The sequence below is a fragment of the Dasypus novemcinctus genome, chromosome 14, assembly GCF_030445035.2.
Source record: "Dasypus novemcinctus isolate mDasNov1 chromosome 14, mDasNov1.1.hap2, whole genome shotgun sequence".
NCBI lineage: Eukaryota > Metazoa > Chordata > Mammalia > Cingulata > Dasypodidae > Dasypus > Dasypus novemcinctus.
The window spans coordinates 36898112-36916254 of record NC_080686.1 but is presented as its reverse complement, the minus strand read 5'-3'; the positions used below and the strand labels follow the sequence as shown (position 1 = coordinate 36916254).

At 39.7% G+C, this 18143-nt stretch overlaps 1 protein-coding gene across 3 annotated transcripts in view; it reads right to left on the bottom strand.

Annotated features, from left to right (window-relative positions):
- Positions 1-283: 283 nt before the first annotated feature.
- Positions 284-18143, bottom strand: part of GDAP1 (ganglioside induced differentiation associated protein 1) — a 62274-nt gene continuing 44414 nt past the window's right edge. For all 3 annotated transcript variants that reach the window (XM_058275660.1, XM_071207885.1, XM_058275659.2), the window contains 4 exons: positions 15616-15789; positions 14210-14304; positions 6036-6150; positions 284-4602 (listed from right to left, as the gene is read on the bottom strand). In XM_058275660.1, the coding sequence (XP_058131643.1) occupies positions 4220-4602; positions 6036-6150; positions 14210-14304; positions 15616-15772 (750 nt within the window). In that variant the 5' untranslated portion in view covers positions 15773-15789 and the 3' untranslated portion in view covers positions 284-4219. The remainder of the gene's footprint in view (positions 4603-6035; positions 6151-14209; positions 14305-15615; positions 15790-18143) is intronic.

Below are 18143 nucleotides of genomic sequence, written 5' to 3'. Positions count from 1 at the left end.
GTTTGCCTTTCATTTTCTTAATAGTAACTTTTGAAAAATAGGCAACTGCAATTTCAGTGAAGTGCAATTTATCATTTTTCATGGCCAGGGCTTTTGTTTCCTCTCTAAGAAATCTTTGTTTGCCTAAGATAGCAATATTTTAATCTCATGCTTTCTTCCAAAAACTCTTATAGTTTTAGCTTTTATGTTTATTTTACCCTTTCAAAGAATACCACAGTATGCTTTGATTTTTAAGTGAAAAAATTAATACGGCTATTTTCTCAAAAAGATACATAATGAGTACTTTGTCTTAGGATTCATATTTATTTTCCAATTACTTTTATTGACCTTATAAGTGGAGTAGTATCTTGAGCTCTACATTACATTCAATAACACCAAAAAATCTATAACTCTGGTGTCATTACCAATAATTACTAAAATTCAAGCAAGCAATTTACAACTATGTGCAATTAAGTACAATGGATTCAAATGAAATAACAATAAAATAGCATTGATGTGTTAAGACATGAATAGACAATATAACTTTGGTATCTCAAGCATTTTTCTAATTGTGACATTTATATAGATTTTTGAAATTCAGGAGCACATTGGCCAGTCATCAATGATCATGAAAAAGAAAATATATAAAAGTGCCTATTTAGTTAATAGCATATGTTCAACCCTTTAGCTTGACATTGTGTGGAACTCCTATCCCTTCCAAAGCATTAGAAATCGATAGTACATGTGCTGTAAGCTTTTTTACAGATGAATGATCAAAGGAAGATGCCCTCACTTCGGAAACATTAGAAACTGAGGTTACTAATGTTCATTTTCACTCAAAACATTTCAAAAGGCTTGTTGACCCTAAAGAGCACCCAATCTCAGACTACTGGACGAACAGCGACACCCAGTGGTCATTCTATCCCTAAAAAACACTATAGGAGAATAAATTGAAGAGTACTCATGGGACAAGTGAAATTTCCTTTAGTACAGACACAGCGTATTTCCAATGAAGTTAAATAAACATGATATTCAATGATAGCCACTTCCCACTAGATTCTCTCTAATTCAGTAATATACACTGAAGGAAAAGCTAGTAGTGGGCTTCTCATACTTCTTATTAATCAACAACCCTTTCATAGGTAAATATTCTTTGCAGATTTTTATAAAAATCCCATTTTGATTTCCTCATGTCTCAGTTCTTGCTTCTAATAGAGTGACATTAAGAACTCTAAACCTGTGATTGGCACCAGGGTCGGTGTATGCTCAGGAGACTTGAATCTCTGGACTGTCCATGTGCCAGTTGGGTCCTGAGCCTCAGCAGTGTTGCAACACCTACTCTCTGGTTCATTGGACTTCCCCAGGTCAGCTAACAGGGAATTAAAGATGGTCAACCACCACACCAGGGAACCGAAAGAGTCTACAGCTGCAAGCTGGAAAATTCCATCCATCAGCCATGTGCGATCTAAACCCCCTCTCAATTTAGAGATGCAGTAGACTTCGCAATCCCAGAGGGTTCTCAGGATGGAGGAATAAAATATGGACTAGATTGGACTTACTGGTATTATACTATAGAATTATTGTGACTCTAGCAATGGAAGAAATTATATCATTGATGTGGAGAGAGTGGCCACAAAAGTTGCTGAAGGCAGGGAGAGGGAAAAAGAGGTGTGATATTTGGGGCATTTTTGGGACTTGGGAGTTGTCCTGAATGATATTGCAGGGACAGATGCAGGACATTGAATGGACTCGGATAGAGTGTAAACTACAGCATAAACTATAATCCATGCTGTGTAGCAATGCTCCAAGATGTACTCATCAAATGCAGTGAATGTACCACACTAATGAAAGAAGTGGTCGATGTGGAAGCAGTGGGGGGGTGTGGGGAGTGGGTATATGGGAAGCTCTTATATTTTTTAATGTAACATTTTGTGAGATCTATGTATCTTTTTTAGGAAAGATAATTAAAAAAAGAACTCAAACACTATTAACTACTGAGTAATGAATTTTGTGGTTCTTTTATGAATACATGGAATGTCTCAGCAACAAACACATTCAGATACTCCAAATCTGATGTGCAAAATTAAGACATAAAAGCTGCCAATTTGTTAATTGTTGTAGGATTGAGTTTACCTTGAGGATGGTATTAATTTGGGTAAAGAGAGTACATCTATTTCATCAAGATTTTCTAAAATAATTAGATCGTGAAATGGAAATAATCATTTTACCATCCACAAGTCATTGTTCCCTATTATGACTATTTTCTGTTAATGAAAAAAGTCAGTATATTCTTTCACCATATTGCACAGCCAGTCTGAGTAGTCCCAGAAGGCTACTGTTGTTCCCTGGGAACTTAGCTCATTGTATATGCTACCCACCAGAGACCCAAAAGCAGTCCCAAGGCCTTTTAGAGCCAGCTCCAGAGAAACTCTGTCTTCCTGTCAACATGAATGATTTTCCCTTTGCAGTAACTGATGCAGTTCTACAGGTGTTCATGGGACACAATGGAAGTGTCCTTCCAGATAGACTGAAGAACCCAAAAAGAGCCCTAGACATACATGAATGAATATGGTAGGTATCACTGCCTATACATTTATTTTATCTCCACTAAATGAACTGCCAAAGGCTGAGACTGTCGCAGTGTGGGCTCGCCCGGAGGGCCGCTGCAGGGGCGGTGTGGGCTCGGGCAGAGGGCTGCAACACACGGAGGGGCCTTCCGAGAAGGCGCTCCGGGGCCGGCAAGGTGCGGAGGACGTGCGGTAGGAAGAAGACTACCGAGGAGACCAGGATCTGTGCGCAAGTCTGATTTATTCAGGAAGTACAGCGGTTAATATAGGGCGAAGATGGGGGAGGGGCAGGGGGTGTGGCCGGGGGGCGGCAGACGGCTGATAGGTTTGTGCAGGGGTGCATCACTGGTTGCGGGCAGAAGACGGGGTATCCAGGGTTCTCTTTGGCAGCGAGGCGGGGCTGTCATGGCGCGGCGGTGGCCCTCGGGGGAGAGGCGGGGTTAGGCCACCGAGGGGGAAGCAGGTGCAGCTGGGCAGAGGGGCGGGCAGTACGCCCAAACCCCAAGCGGAGGGCCTTAACGCCCGTTCCCGCCACCCGGGTCCGACTCGCACCGGCGCCTGGAGACGAGCCGACCCTTGCTGTCGCCGTGCTCCCACACGGTGCCACCCTACATGAGACTAGACCTTTCTCTTTCTCTGTCACTGTTTATGGTTTGGTTCATGAAAAGGAACAGATGCAATGTCTGTTCTATGCTAACATAGCTTCCCCAAATGCAGAGTAAGGGTATTTGGTACTCCCAGCCACATGTTGTGCTAGTGATTAGTTAGGACATTCACCTGAATGCCACATCTGTCCTAAACATGATGATCCATGGGAGTGATATTTAACAGTTGCCATCAAATCAGTAAACCATAAGGAAAGATCAGGAACCATTTTATTGTCACTTGAAACTTCCAAGTAAATGCTAGACAGATGTGTTATCACGGGCATCTCATGCCCAAATATATAAGCAGTTAATCTTATTAAATCAATGAGCGTAATTCATTCACATTTAAAATGAGTACTGAGGTTAAATGACATGTCAGAAATGTTAAGCCAAGGCTTCTCTCCATTAACTCCCTTTCCCACTCTTCCCAAGGGTTCTCAAATATAGGAGGATGTACAGGTAGTGGCCACAGTAGTTAAATGCAATGTTTACCCAGGGGACAGGCAATCATGGATTACATGGGAGGCATTTTACACTAGATAAACCTCTTTCTCCCCTTTTCCCTTTGCCCTATTTCTGCCTTACAGGTAGCAGTAGCACTGTGAAGTGCTGCTGTGCTCTGCTACTGTTACATTGTGCTGTGTAACCCAGAGGACTTGGGAATACCCAACATATCCAGATAGTCTCAGATGAAGAGCTATGGGCAAGTCCAGGTCACTATTACTATCTGCCCAAAGAATTCAGAATTTCAACTGGCATTTTAAAGGTCTATTCACTACATGTCAGTATTTGCATATCTTAACCTTGTACATTTTTTAAGGATGAATTAGTTTAGGGTTGTGAATAAGTAATCTCAAAGATACCAGCCCACAAAAACATTTCCATAGCCTCCTCTCACCCAAATGAACTATCCAAAGAGAAAAGTAAATAATGCTTTCTGCTAGTTGCCCAGAAAAATTCTTCACTGCACCTGAAGAGAGGACAAGTATCTAGCTGAATGGCTGGGTGAGTATCAGCCCTACAAGCCTAGAAATAATTTGGTTTGGGTTTGAGTGCTAATATCATGCTGCCAAGCCTCTTTCTGAAAAGCATAAAGGCAAAATATCCCATTCCTGCAAGCAAACCAACCACAAGGGTAGTGCCAAGAACTTTTGGGGCCCTTTTCTTGGCCACCCGGAATGCTGTTGGCAGCACGGCGGAGATTAATATATTGTTGACATGTCCTAAAACCTTGTTAAATGTTTTTCTCTTCAAGACACGCTCATAATAGGTTTCCAAGTTTGGTCGCTTTCCATTTCCCCAGTTTCTCCTCGCAAACCCCAGGAACTTCAGTCGATGCAATGTGACAGCAAGCGAGACGTCTGCCAGGGTGAAGGATTCTCCACAAAGCCAAGGCTGGCGGCCCTCCTCTAATCAGAAAAGGGACATGGAGAATTAGGGACAAGCACTGTACAGACAGATTCTAACTGGAACCTGCTATGCAGCTTTAGAGGCAAGTACAAGCATAGCAAGAGATGAAAGCCATTGTACACTTTCTTGATGATTACCCACAGCAAGTAATTTCATGTTTTTAAGAGGTGCAATGGACACAACCAATCCAATGTCCACATAGAAGAGGTGGCATTGGATTGGGAAAAGTGGACATAATGGACAAAGGGTATGGGGAAAGGCAGGAAGAGATGAGAGGTGGAGGCGTCTTCGGGACATGGAGCTGCCCTGGATGGTGCTTCAGAGGTAATCACCGGACATTGTAAATCCTCACAGGGCCCACTTGATGGAATAGAGGAGAGTATGGGCCATGATGTGAACCAATGTATATGAGGTGCAGAGGTGCCCAAAGATGTACTTACCAAATCCAATGGATGTGTCATGATGATGGGAACGAGTGTTGTTGGGGGGGGGGGAGAGGGGGGGGGTGGGGGGGTGGGGTTGAATGGGACCTCACATATATATTTTTAATGTAATATTATTACAAAGTCAATAAAAAATTAAAAAATTTAAAAAAAAAAAATTTCATGCTTTTAAAAAGTACATGCAGACGTAGCCTAAGCTAAAGGAGTTTTGCCTCACATCTGTCAGCCACTCAGGTCCCCAGGTGAAACTGAAGGTACTTGAGTTCAAAACCTGTCTAGAATTTTCTAAAGGAATCTGAAGAGTTGAGAGCTGCCAGGCCAGAGGAGTTAAGAGATACTTCCTTACAATTTAGGAAAACAGGTATGCTTTAGGAAAATCCATAAATTTGGGCCTGAAACATCATTTAGTGGCTGCTACTTTTAGTTATTTATTCAGAGCAGAAGAGAGTCCCTATTGGGAAGTAAAGTTCAGGTAACGTCCCCCTTCAACTTTGCTGTCAGCTAGAGTAGCACTAACAGTGCACATGCGCCCACCTGGGCAAAGCTCACAGGTGTGATATATGAATGCACACCAGTCAGTCCTGCAGAAACTTACATGCTGGTCCCTGTTCTATGCTTTATTTTTGATTAGAGGTTATCTCACTGCCTAAGGGAAATAAAAAAAACAACTAGAGGGAGCATTCAGGCAATTAGGCTATTAAATCAAACTCACTACTGTTATTATATATTTGTGAAACAGGTTAGGTAGGAATAATATTCCAACCAAATTTAAATTATGCAGAATCCTATTTCATTTAGATGCAGACTGAGTTACAATTAGACACCAGGCTTTGCCGAGTTCAATATTATTGTTACTATAGTAATTAAAATGACAAATGAATAAAACAACTAGAAAATATTATACAATGTTTTTGGTGAAATCTAAGAATGTTCCCATAAATGCTCTTGATGTTGAGGAAAAGAGAAAAAGAATGAAAATTAGAACCTACCAGGGGTTTCCTCATTTCTTCTTTGCAACTCAGTTTCAACCTGATCCAGGACCTTCTCCAACTCATCAAGAATTTTCTTCAAATATTTGACATTGTCATGGTCAAGCAACTTTGACTGAAAAAAAAAAACCCATTATGTCTGTTAAAAAGTCAATAAAGAGGGGTGTTGTATGGGAATTCTACACATGTGCATGATTTTTTTGTAATTCACAACTTCTGTAATAAAAACATATTAAAAATAATAATAAGAAAAGCCACTGAAGGAAGAAGCTGAAAGCAAGGAAATCTGGCAGATAAGGGAGAAACCAGCAGATGCCACCATGCTCCTTGCCATGTGACAAAGGGGTCTAGGTTCACCAGCAACTAGTCCTCAAGGACTGAGCACTACCTGATGATGCCTTGATTTGGACATTTTTCTCAGCTTCGAAACTGTAAGCTTGAAAACTAATAAATTCTCACTGTAAATAAATACATAAATAAATTAATAAAAATAGGGTGGACTGAGGGGAAAGTGCACCAAATGTAAGTTATGGACTATTGTTAGTAGTAATATTTTGATGATGCTCTTGCACAGTTTGTAACAAATGTTTCACAACAACACAAGGTGTTGTGCTGATGCACGCAAGGAGTGCCGTGCCATGCAGGGGTGTCCCCGTGTAGGGGAGCCCCATGCGCAAGGAGTGTGCCCCATAAGGAGAGCTGCCCAGTGTGAAAGAAAGTTCAGCCAAGGATGGTGCTGCACACACAGAGAGCTGACACAACAAGATGACACAACAAAAAGAGACACAGATTCCCGTGCCGCTGACAACAACAGAAGCAGACAAAGAAGAACACTCAGCAAACAGACACAGAGAACAGACAACTGGGGTGGGGGGGGAAGGGAGAAATTAAAAAGTAAAATAAATAAATCCTAAAAAAAAAAAACAATGCAAGGTGTTGGTGGAGGGGTGATGTATGAAGTTATGCATGTTTATTTCCTAAGTTCACAACTTTTACTATACATTTATTATTTATGTATGTTCACGTATGAATGATATACTTCCATAAAAATATATTTAAAAAGTAAATTTAGGCAGCAGACTTGGCCCAGTGGTTAGGGCGTCTGTCTACCACATGGGAGGTCCACAGTTCAAAACCCAGACCTCCATGACCCGTGTGGAGTTCACCCATGTACAGTGCTGATGCATGCAAGGAGTGCTGTGCCATGCAGGGGTGTCCTCCGCGTAGGGGAGCCCCATGCGCAAGGAGTGCGCCTCATAAGGAGAGCTGCCCAGCGCGAAAGAAAGTGCAGCCTGCCCAGGAATGGTGCTGCACATACGGAGAGCTGACACAACAAGATGACACAACAAAAAGAAACACAGATTCCATGCCGCTGACAACAATAGAAGCGGACAAAGAAGACACAGCAAATAGACACACAGAGAACTGACAACCGGGGTGGGGGGTGAAGGGGAGAGAAATAAATAAATAAATAAATCTTTAAAAAGAAAAAAGTAAATTTAAAAAATCAAAACAAAATTCATCAAAGGAAGCAAAACAAATGTCAATAAAGTGCAAAATAGATACAAATTCTAATAAAGTTGGAGCCTGTTTTGTTCTGGTCAATGGGAGGAAATAGAACAACTTTGTTAAAGCAAGAACAAAGTTGAGGTAAAATACATCAGCTGTGAAAATGCCTCAGAAGCCAGAAGGACTGCTTACTGCCAACTCCTTTGGGAACAAATGACCAGAGTTGCCAAGAATGTAAGAGGCACAGAGACTCCTCATCGCCACCTCAGGAACAGAATTTTAGCAACAGTGACAACTTCTTTAGCCCTAGAATGCGTTCACTTTATTAAATAATCAACATTAATGCCACTTGCAAGAATTGAAAGCTAAGTAAGCGAAATTTTTTAAAGAAAAGGTAAAAATGGGGGAAAAAAAAGACAATGGAAATAATCTGAAGTGGGAAAAGGGAAATGGTGATGATGGGGAGGGAAAAGGGAACGTCCTGGGGATATTCAGCATGAGCAGTCTCACTTTTCAGGATTCTCACTGGACCATTAAATTCCCTCTGACTGGGTGGGGAGTGGGAAGAAGGGATGTAATGTGGGGGAATTTTCAGGACTTGGAGTTGTCCTGGGTGGTACTGCAGGGACAGTTACTGGACATTGTATGTCCTCCCATGGTCCACTGGGTGAACTGGGGAGAGTGTAAACTATAACATGGACCATTGACCATGTGCAGCAGTGCTCAGAGATGTATTCACCAAGTGCAATGAATGTCCCATAATGTTGGAGGAGGTTGTTGTTATGGGAGGAGTGGGGTGAGGGGGTGGGGGGTATATGGGGACCTCATATTTTTTTAATGTAACATTAAAAAATAAAGACAAAGAAATTTTTAATAATTAAATAAATGAATAAATAAATTCCCTCTGACCAAACCCACCAAGCACTGCCTAATGACCAGACCCATTGGCCATGTTTTAGTTCTCATTTTGTTTAACTTCTCTCCAGCAGCTTCTTAAAGGTCTCTCTTTCCTTGGATTGCTGTCTCTCAATCTCCTATTTCTCAGTCTTTTTATGGAATCTTCCTCAGTCTATTATTTAAAACCTGGAGATCCTAACATGAGATCCATGTTCCCTGGGAAACCTTGAATGTGGGTTTTAATCAAGAGTTCCATGATCTCCCTGAAAGTGTGTGCTAGGATATGTGCATATCTCTGAGAGAGGATCCATAACTTGCATCAAATTTTCAAAGAATAATGATACCCTAAAAAAGGCTTCAATATTGCTTGAAATTTTGGTGCTTCCCAGAGTTCAATATTTTGTGTTTTACTCTTTGTGAATTTCTAAATAATTTCTACTATTTGCTTGGTTTTTACGCTGATAACTAAAAATCTCTAGCTCTAGCTCAGTCCGGTCTATTTCTACATGCAACCCTACTAGAACTCTCCAAGTAAATGTTCCCCAGGGACCTGAGAAGTATCATGTCCAAAACCTTATCCCTCTTATTAACATCCCTCCCATTCCGATTCCTCTACTACCTCTTCTCATAGCACCCAATCATTTAAACCAGAAAGCTGGGAATCATGTTAAAGGCTCTTATTCCCTCAGACTTCCCACATCCTTTCCATATATTCTATTTCCTTAAAACCTTGAAAATCTTTCCCTCCCTCCCCACCCCCACTTGCCCCTAACTTGGTACAGGCTCTCATCTTGGCTTGCTGGATAGAATACAACCTGCCAACAGTCTCATGGCATCCAACCCATCCTTCTCATTTTACCAAAGATATTCTAAACTTGCTAACTCAAAAATTTTCTAACTTTAGTGGCTCTGAAATGTCTGTCTGTAGGATCAAGCCCAGACTCAACATGGTATACAAGATCTTCCATGGGCTAGCCTCTGCCTCTCCTCTCACTGGAGCCTCGCTTCACACCCTGCACTCCAGCCCTTGCAGATACCTTTGTGCCCTTGCTTTCCTTGGAGAGGCCCTTCTCCTTTCCTACCCACTGATCCATCCATCATTTTTTAACACTAAGCTCCTCTTTTACTGGTGCCTTTCAAGCTATCCAAGTTAAAATGACTATTCTGTTCTCCACAGCCCCACATGTCCCTCACATATACTTGTATTACTGCACCAATAGGATATGAGTATACCTGCTATGAATCTGTACTGTCCTTAGAGAAAGGACTAGGCATTACATATGTCAGTATCTCCAACATTAAGCACAGCATGTGGACCACAATGGGCCTTGAATGAATAAATAACAGAAGGATCAGGAAGAGAAATCTGATTGCAGTGCACTGAAGACTTAGTGGAAAGTAAGGAATGTGACCTGTGTGTAGACATGTGTAGGTATTTCTTCTGAAGAGCTTGTTTAGCTAGATTGGCTAAAGGAAGACAGGAAGTTGAGGGAGGGTTGGGAGTGTTGATGCCTGCCACACATTTAATATGGGAGAAGCTTGGGACATGGAGAAGGAATCAACAGAAAGAGAAAGGCTGACTGTAACAGATGAAGCAAAGTCTTGGTCCTGTACGGGGCAGGACGGAAGAGGCCAATGACCTGTACAAGTCAGGGTGTAACCCATAGAGGTACACAGGTCTAGCTAGCTAGGCCTTAAAGTGGGAGGAATACCTGAAATGATGGATTATTTTATTAACTTGCTGTACTGGGTTCAATAGTGTCCCTTAAAAATTCATATCTACCCAGAACCTCAGAATGTGGTTTGGAAAAAGGGTCTTTGCAAAGGTAAGTAGTTGAGTTAAAATGAGGTCATATATGTTATTTGAAAGTCTAGTGAACTCAACTCAAAAAATTATCTGAGCTTGTTGTTTCTAAGTGAGGAAAAAACAAATCAACCACTAAGTCATTTTTTTCTTTCTTTTCTTTTTGTTCTTTTTCTATTATTAAAGAAGCTATGGGTTTACAGAACAATCATGCATAAAATTCAGGATTCCCATGTACCACCTTATTGTTAGTGCTTTGTGTTGGTGTGGTACATTTGTTACAACTGATGAAAGCACATTTTCATAAGTGTGCTATTATATTATATAATATATATAATATATTATAGTCCATGGTTTAATTTAGGGTTCACTAAGTTCTAATAATTGTATAATATTATATTTTTTACAATTCAATGGATTTTTTTTTTAAATTTTATTCTAGGACCATATATACAGCCTAGCATTTCCCCTTTCAGTCACATCCAGATATATATTTTGGTATTGTTAATTACATTCACAATGTTGTGCTACCAATTTGCACTTTCTATTCTGTGTTAGCTTTGCAAAGTTAGATTTTTCAAGGATGTGTACTATTACATATAAGTTTTCAAATGTATTCACATAAAAGTCTTCACAGTATTCTAATTCTCTGAAATCTCTTCTTGTATATGTTTGTGCTATATACCCCCTTTTCAGTTTTAATATTGTTTATTTGTACTTTCTCTTTCTTTTTATTGAACAATTTCACCAGAGGTTTGTTAGTTTTATTAGTCTGTCCAAAGAACCAACTGTTGATTCTTTATTTTTAATAATTTTTGTTCTTTACTACACTCTTTCTTTAACTCTTGGAGGAATAATTCTATTGTTAATTTTCTAACTTAAACTGTATGCTTATGGCTTCATTCTCAGCTTTTCTTTCTTTTTCATAAAAGCATTAAGATCATAACTAATAGGAACACTTAGGACTATACTTTTTTCTCTAATGCTACTTTTTCTGCGAGCCAAGGTTTTTTTTTGTGCATGCCTTCTATTTCAGTTTCAGTCTAGGGAAAAAACCAAACTTCTCTTATGGAAAATTTTACACTTTTAAATAAGTAGACAGAATAATGTAACTAATCCCCATGTGTCCATCATCTAGCTTCAAAAATTATTAACTCAATAGTATGTTTCATTTATACCTTGCCCCACTACTCTCCTTCTGAAAAAAATCTTATTTTGGAGTAAATCCTAGACATCCCACCATTTCATGAATATTTTAGACAGTTCTTTAAAATATCAAGATGTTTTTAAAAGATAAAACTCCAATATCGTTATCACAGCTAAAAACTTACAATAATTTTCTAGTCAGCATTCAAATTTCCTGAGTGATTTATAAATTATTTTCACAATTTGTTTATTCAAACCAGGATCCAATCAAGTCCATACACTGAAATTGATGATATGGCTCTAACATCCCATTTAATCTATAAGATCCCCCCCCCCCATCTTTATCATTCACTGCAGTTAATTTGGAGAAACTGATGGCTTATCCAGTAGAATATTCTACAGTCTGGATTTTGCAACCAATTACTGTGGTGGTATCACGTTTTTCTGTTTTTTTATACATTAAATTGGTAGTTGGAACTATAAGTTTCATCACACTTGGTGTTGCTTTTATCAGTAGGTGACTCCAGAGACAGTGGTGTGTGCTTCTTTTCAGAAGCACATTGGGAAGTGGATTTGGCTCAACTGATAGAGCATGCGCCTACCATATGGGAGGTCCAGGTTCAAACCCAGGGCCTCCTGACCCGTGGGGTGGGCTGGTGCATGAGCAGTACTGATGCATGCAAGGAGTGCCATGTCACGCAGGGGTGTCCCCCATGTAGGGGAGCCCCATGTGCAAGGAGTGTGCCCCTGCAAGGAGAGCCGCCCCATGCCAAAAAAGCACAGATGGCCCAGGAGTGGCGCTGCACACATGGAGAGCTGATGCAGCAAGGTGACACAACAAAGAGACACAGATTCCTGGTGCCGCTGACGAATGCAAGTGGACACAGAAGAACACACAGTGAATGGACAGAGAGAGCAGACAATGGGGCAGGGGGGAGAGGGGAGAGAAATAAATAAAAAATAAATCTTTTAAAAAAAAAAGAAGCACATTATGCCTGGTTTCTCTCTTTTTGTGATATTACTAACTATTAATGACTATTGCCTAGATTCATTAATTCATTAGGGTCACAGAATTGTAATATTCTAATTCTATCCTTTTCTCTTCAGAATTAGCTGAAATTCTTCTATAAAGGGAAACTTTCTTTCATTAATTGTTTTTCTTGAGGTACATATAGTATATAGAAAGGCAGAATAAATGTTTGTTCCCTTCTGTTTATTGTACCAAATTTCAAAACCAAGAAATCATTCTGAAAATGTGACTGATTCGTCTTTTAAAAATTTGTAAGCATTATTATACATATTGCATGTGTTTTGTTTTTCATTAAGTTCAAATTGTTCCCTCTTTAGCCAATGGTAGCATCTTCAAATTACCACCTTGGTCTTTTTAATACAACCACAGTAGTTTTTGCTAGCTCCTTGTTATCTGGTTTGACAAGATGTCTCAGGCTCCTCTTGCCATCTCTTGCCCCAAATCTGGAATCAGCAATTTCTCCAAGTAATGTTATTATTTTTCCCCAATAGAAAATGGTTTCTTAAGTCTGCACTCTGGCTTCTGAGGATGCTTATTGCTACTGGGTTTGTTACTGGTTTTAGATTTTTCTAATAGACAGAGCTAGGAAATTCATAAATATTTCAAGGTACTATACATGATGAGTTTACACTGATATTTTCAATTAAAATCCAGAACTATAAGATTTGTACTTAATTTTATCAATCTTACATGTTATTCCTTTGTTCTCAAAGACATCAAAACATTTATGAATTTGCTTTGAACTATAATATCACTAACATAGCACCAATAAAATGATTACTGAACAGTTTAAGATTTTTTTTTGGCAGGTCTTTGCATCCTTAGATATGTCCCACTGGGAATATATAGACACACTGCTGTGATTTAAAGTCACTTGAAATAGTTTTCTGCCCGGTTATAGCGCCAATTCAATACATGCTGAGTTCAATTTTTCTGTCTCTACAGAACAAATTCTGTAGGCATAAAAGGAACAAATCTTTTAATACTTAAGAGTTCTTAACACTTAAATTTTAATAATTATATTAATTATCAAGATTTTGCAGTCAAACTTACAAACAAAATATATATACGTTCAAAGAAGTCTATTTTTTATGCCTGCCTCCTCCTTTTACTACATTTATAAATAAGTAACTAATTAAAGAATATATTTGTATCCTTAAAAAAAATAAATAAATAAGGTTATACTGGATTAAGTTGGGTGCTAAATCCAATAGGATTGGATCCAATCCTGATAAGTAAAAGGAAATTCATGCACAGAGACAAGAGGAAAACACAGAAAGAGAAGAACACCATGTCGAGACAGAAGCAGAGATGGAAGAAACTGATGTACATTCAAACCAGGGAACACTGAGCATTGCTGGCAACCACCAGAAGCTGGGAGAGAGGCATGGAACCAATTCTCCCTCAGAGCCTCCAGAAGGACCCAACCCTGCTGACATCTTGATTTTGAACTTCTGGCCTCCAGAACTGTGAGAGTAAATTTCTGTTATTTTAAGCCCCACAGTTTGTGGTACTTTGTAACGGCAACTTAGGAAACCAATACACTTCCTTTTACATTGCATAACTTTCCTTGGCAAACGGCATGCGCGATATCTGCTTTTTAAACAACCATTATCAGATTTGAATATCAAATCTCAAATCGAATCCTAAAAGTGGCTGAAAACCAAAGGTAACATGTACTGGTGAATTATGATGCTTGAGGGAAGATGTTCCAGAAATAGTGATACTTTACAAAAAGTAGAATACTTAATATAGTTGATGTCATTGAGGACAGCCTAGTTTACTTACTTTAAGACGCTTCTGTTTTGCGATGTATGCCTCTTGTAAGTCTGGATTTTCTTCAGCAAGTTTCTTCAGTTCAGACTCTGTGTTACCAATTTGGCCTGATAATAAAAACATTTTTGAGATAAAAAATAATTTTCTCCCTTCAATATGAGAAGCAGAGAGAAGGTAGGCCATGCAGTTAAGAGTATGAGCTCAAGAGCAGACACCAGGCAAGTATCATAAGATTTTAATGAGATGTTATGAAGACTAAATTTTTTACATACATATGTCCTTTAAAAATGCCTTTTAATTGCAAAGCACTGTGTAAACTATTGCTCTTCCTAATCACATTAGATATAATAAGATTGCATATATTGTACATATAGTCCAGAACTCTGGCTCTACATAAGCTGCCATTTAACCAAGAACTTGCATTCTTAGTCAGACACCCCCAAAGTCTGATCACTGTCACAATCCTTTCTCTTACTATCTCCAATTCCCTATGCCATAGAGCACTGCTCCTTCTGCTCCAATTTCATGCACTGACCTAATCTATCCTCATGACAGGAGGAAGGGAAAGGGCTAGACATCAAAATCACTCTCAATAAATCTTTAATTACTGAACTTAGTGTGGAAGAATGCTTAGACACCCTTGTAGTCCAGCTACTTTGCAAAACTGAAATGAAAATTAAAGACTAGCAATGATAACTCAATTGCCCATTATCCCAAGCAGATCCCGCTTTCCTGATGCCCAGTTCATCTGTCATTATAGCATGCTCCTTACTTTTCTAAGGGCCAATCTTCTTTTGAGTTTTGTCCAAACTTGGCCCTCAAGGCCAAGACCTGGAAAATCAGAATCTATGGACAGTAAATGTCCAGGCAAACAGTTGAAGGCACAGAATAATCAGACTGGTGCATTTATCAATCTATAAGATCTGTGTCCACGAAAGAAAGTCAACAACCATATTCCCAGGCTTCCCTCAATGACTGAGATTTGCTAGGTCTCAAAAATTAATTATAAGGGAAACGGACTTGGCCCAGTGGTTAGGGCGTCTGTCTACCACATGGGAGGTCCGTGGTTCAAACCCCGGGCCTCCTTGACCCGTGTGGAGCTGGCCCATGCACAGTGCTGATGCGCGCAGGGAGTGCCCTGCCAAGCAGGGGTGTCCCCCGCATAGGGGAGCCCCACGCGCAAGGAGTGTGCCCCATAAGGAGAGCCACCCAGCGTGAAAGAAAGTGCAGCCTGCCCAGGAATGGCGCTGCCCACACTTCCCGTGCTGCTGATGACAACAGAAGCGGACAAAGAAACAAGACGCAGCAAATAGACACAGAGAACAGACAACCGGGGCGGGGGGGATTAAATAAATAAAAATCTTAAAAAAAAAAAAATGAATTATAAGAAACATGAAAAACAGAATTCCATTACATACTGCGAATCCTTGTTGTTGCATAGGCTGGGATCATGGAGTCCACTGTTAGCTCAGGATGTAAAATGCAACCATGCGTATAGGCATCCATGGGCAAGGAGTCAAGCAGCTCTCGGTAATGTTGTACCCGTGGGTAATACATGCTTTCTTTCTCAGGCATTAACCTAGGTGTTTTTTCTAAAATACACACAGAAACATATAGACATGCATGTTTTGAAGAGTTACAAATGAGATGTTACATCTAAAAACAAAAACAAAAAACTCAAGACTCTCATCATCAACATTTTCAACATTTTATCAGGGCATTTAAAGGATGATAATGTCTCCCTAGCCCAAACATTCAAAATGTGAAATGTCCTAATCCACCAGACCAGATCCCAAACCATGATTACAATGGCATTCTCTCATTTTTCCACCTTGCAAAATGGTGTTTATCCCTTAAAAACAAAATTATGTATGCTACCCTTTCTATAGAATATTCACTCACCTCCTACAACTACCAGCGTCTGATTGGGTCAGCTGTGCCTTCCTCTGTACACCCATTTACCTGGTACATACTCCATTATAGCCCTTATGCCCTATAATTAATAGTTTGTATCATTTTTCCCCAACATCCCCTGCAGGGCAAGGAACCTATGACTCAATATCTAGGACAGTGCCTCACACATTTGAAGCCCTCAGTTAGGGTTAGTTGAATGAATGAAGACTCACTATGAGAAGATGATCAGAATCCACTCCTTTCTGGGTTTCCAATCAATACCAAGAATGACTGCGTTGATGTTATATGAACACAAAATGGCAATCTTTGTGGAATAGGAAAGGCCTTTGTTCAAATACTTCAGTTGCACTCTCCCCAGGAATTTCTCAAAATTTATTTCTGGAAAGTTGGTTTTATATAAATCCTCATTTGCTGGTTAAAATCTAGGCTGTAGACTCCTTGAGGGCAGGGACCATGTATTATTCTCTGTTGAAGCCCCACTGCCTAATATAAACTATATATTTTAATTACTATATCCCCAAATTTCCACTTATCATAGAATATGTGAGCCAGAGAAGCTCTCTAGTAGTTATTAAAACACTGATACAGAGAGATTAAGAAGTTCTCCCAAGATCCCAAGGTCATTTTCTACCTCTGGCTTTCAAACTGTCCCTAAAAAATGTCAACTAGCATATTCCAACTAAAGAAAAGAGCAGCCTCAGTTTTCTTCACTCATTTCTTTCATGATTTAGTTATTTATGTAATTTAGAAAGCTTTTAGCATCCCACATTCATTCATAAAGTTGATAATTCAAAGTTGGTTGCTCCCAACACAGCATGTAAGGCAAGATATCATAATACCAGACCAAAGAGAACAGGCTTTTTAAGCCAGCAGGCTATTTCTGACTCTCTAAGAAAAAAGATGATAGAATATTCCCAAACCAAATAACTAATTTCCTGTCAAGCAATCCAATTCTGAAGATAGAATTAGAATAACGAAGAGTGAAAATCAGACCTACTGCTCTTAACAGTGGCTTCATTGCTCACCCTCTATGGAGAGGAGGCATGGAAGGAATCTATGTGGCAGCAAGCCTTTCAACATCACTGATCTAACAGCTCCTCAGATTGACCTTTCAGGACGTCAATAATATCATCAGGACCTGATGAATACACAGGAGACATTTCCATAAGGACAGATAGACTGGAAGCCTTCTAAAGGTCCTTGAAATTATAAAAATTTCTTAACCTATTTTGTGCCAGTGACCTCTTTGGAAGTGTGGTAACTGAATTCCTCCTCAAAATAAGGTTTTCAAATTCATAAAATGTAAGTCAGAGAATTAAAAAGGAAACATCATATTAAAATCTTGCTATTAAAATACCTTTAAACTATAAAATACAAACAAAAGTGTTTCTGTATTAATACATTAACAAGATCCAGCAACAAGTCTAATAACTATCATAACTTCAAAATAGTGATAAGCATAAATTATATTTCAAGAAATCTGCAATAACTTAATATGCTATGAACATATCTGGGATTTCTATCAAAGTCACAGCACTCCTAATAATGCTGTGCATTGGGAAGCAGATTTGGCTCAACTGATGGAGCATCTGCCTACCACATGGGAAGTCCAGGGTTCAAATCCTGGGCCTCCTGACCCACGTGGGGAGCTGGCCCATGCACAGTGCTTATGTGTGCAAGGAGTGCCCTTCCACACAGGGGTGTCCCCTACGTAGGGGAGCCCAACGCACAAGGAGTGTGCCCCGTAAGGAGAGCCACCCCACAAGGAAAAAAAAAGCGCAGCCTGTCCAGGAGTGGCGCCACATACAAGGAGAGTTGACGCAGCAAGATGATGCAACCAAAAGAGACACAGATTCCCGGTGCCGCTGACAAGAATGCAAGCAGACACAGAAGAACACACAGCAAATGGACACAAAGAGTAGACAACGGGGGAAGGAGGTAGGGGAGAGAAATAAATAAAAAATAAATCTTTTACAAAAATAAATAAATAATGCTGTGCATCGTGCCTACATTGGTAATGGATGGAAATGAT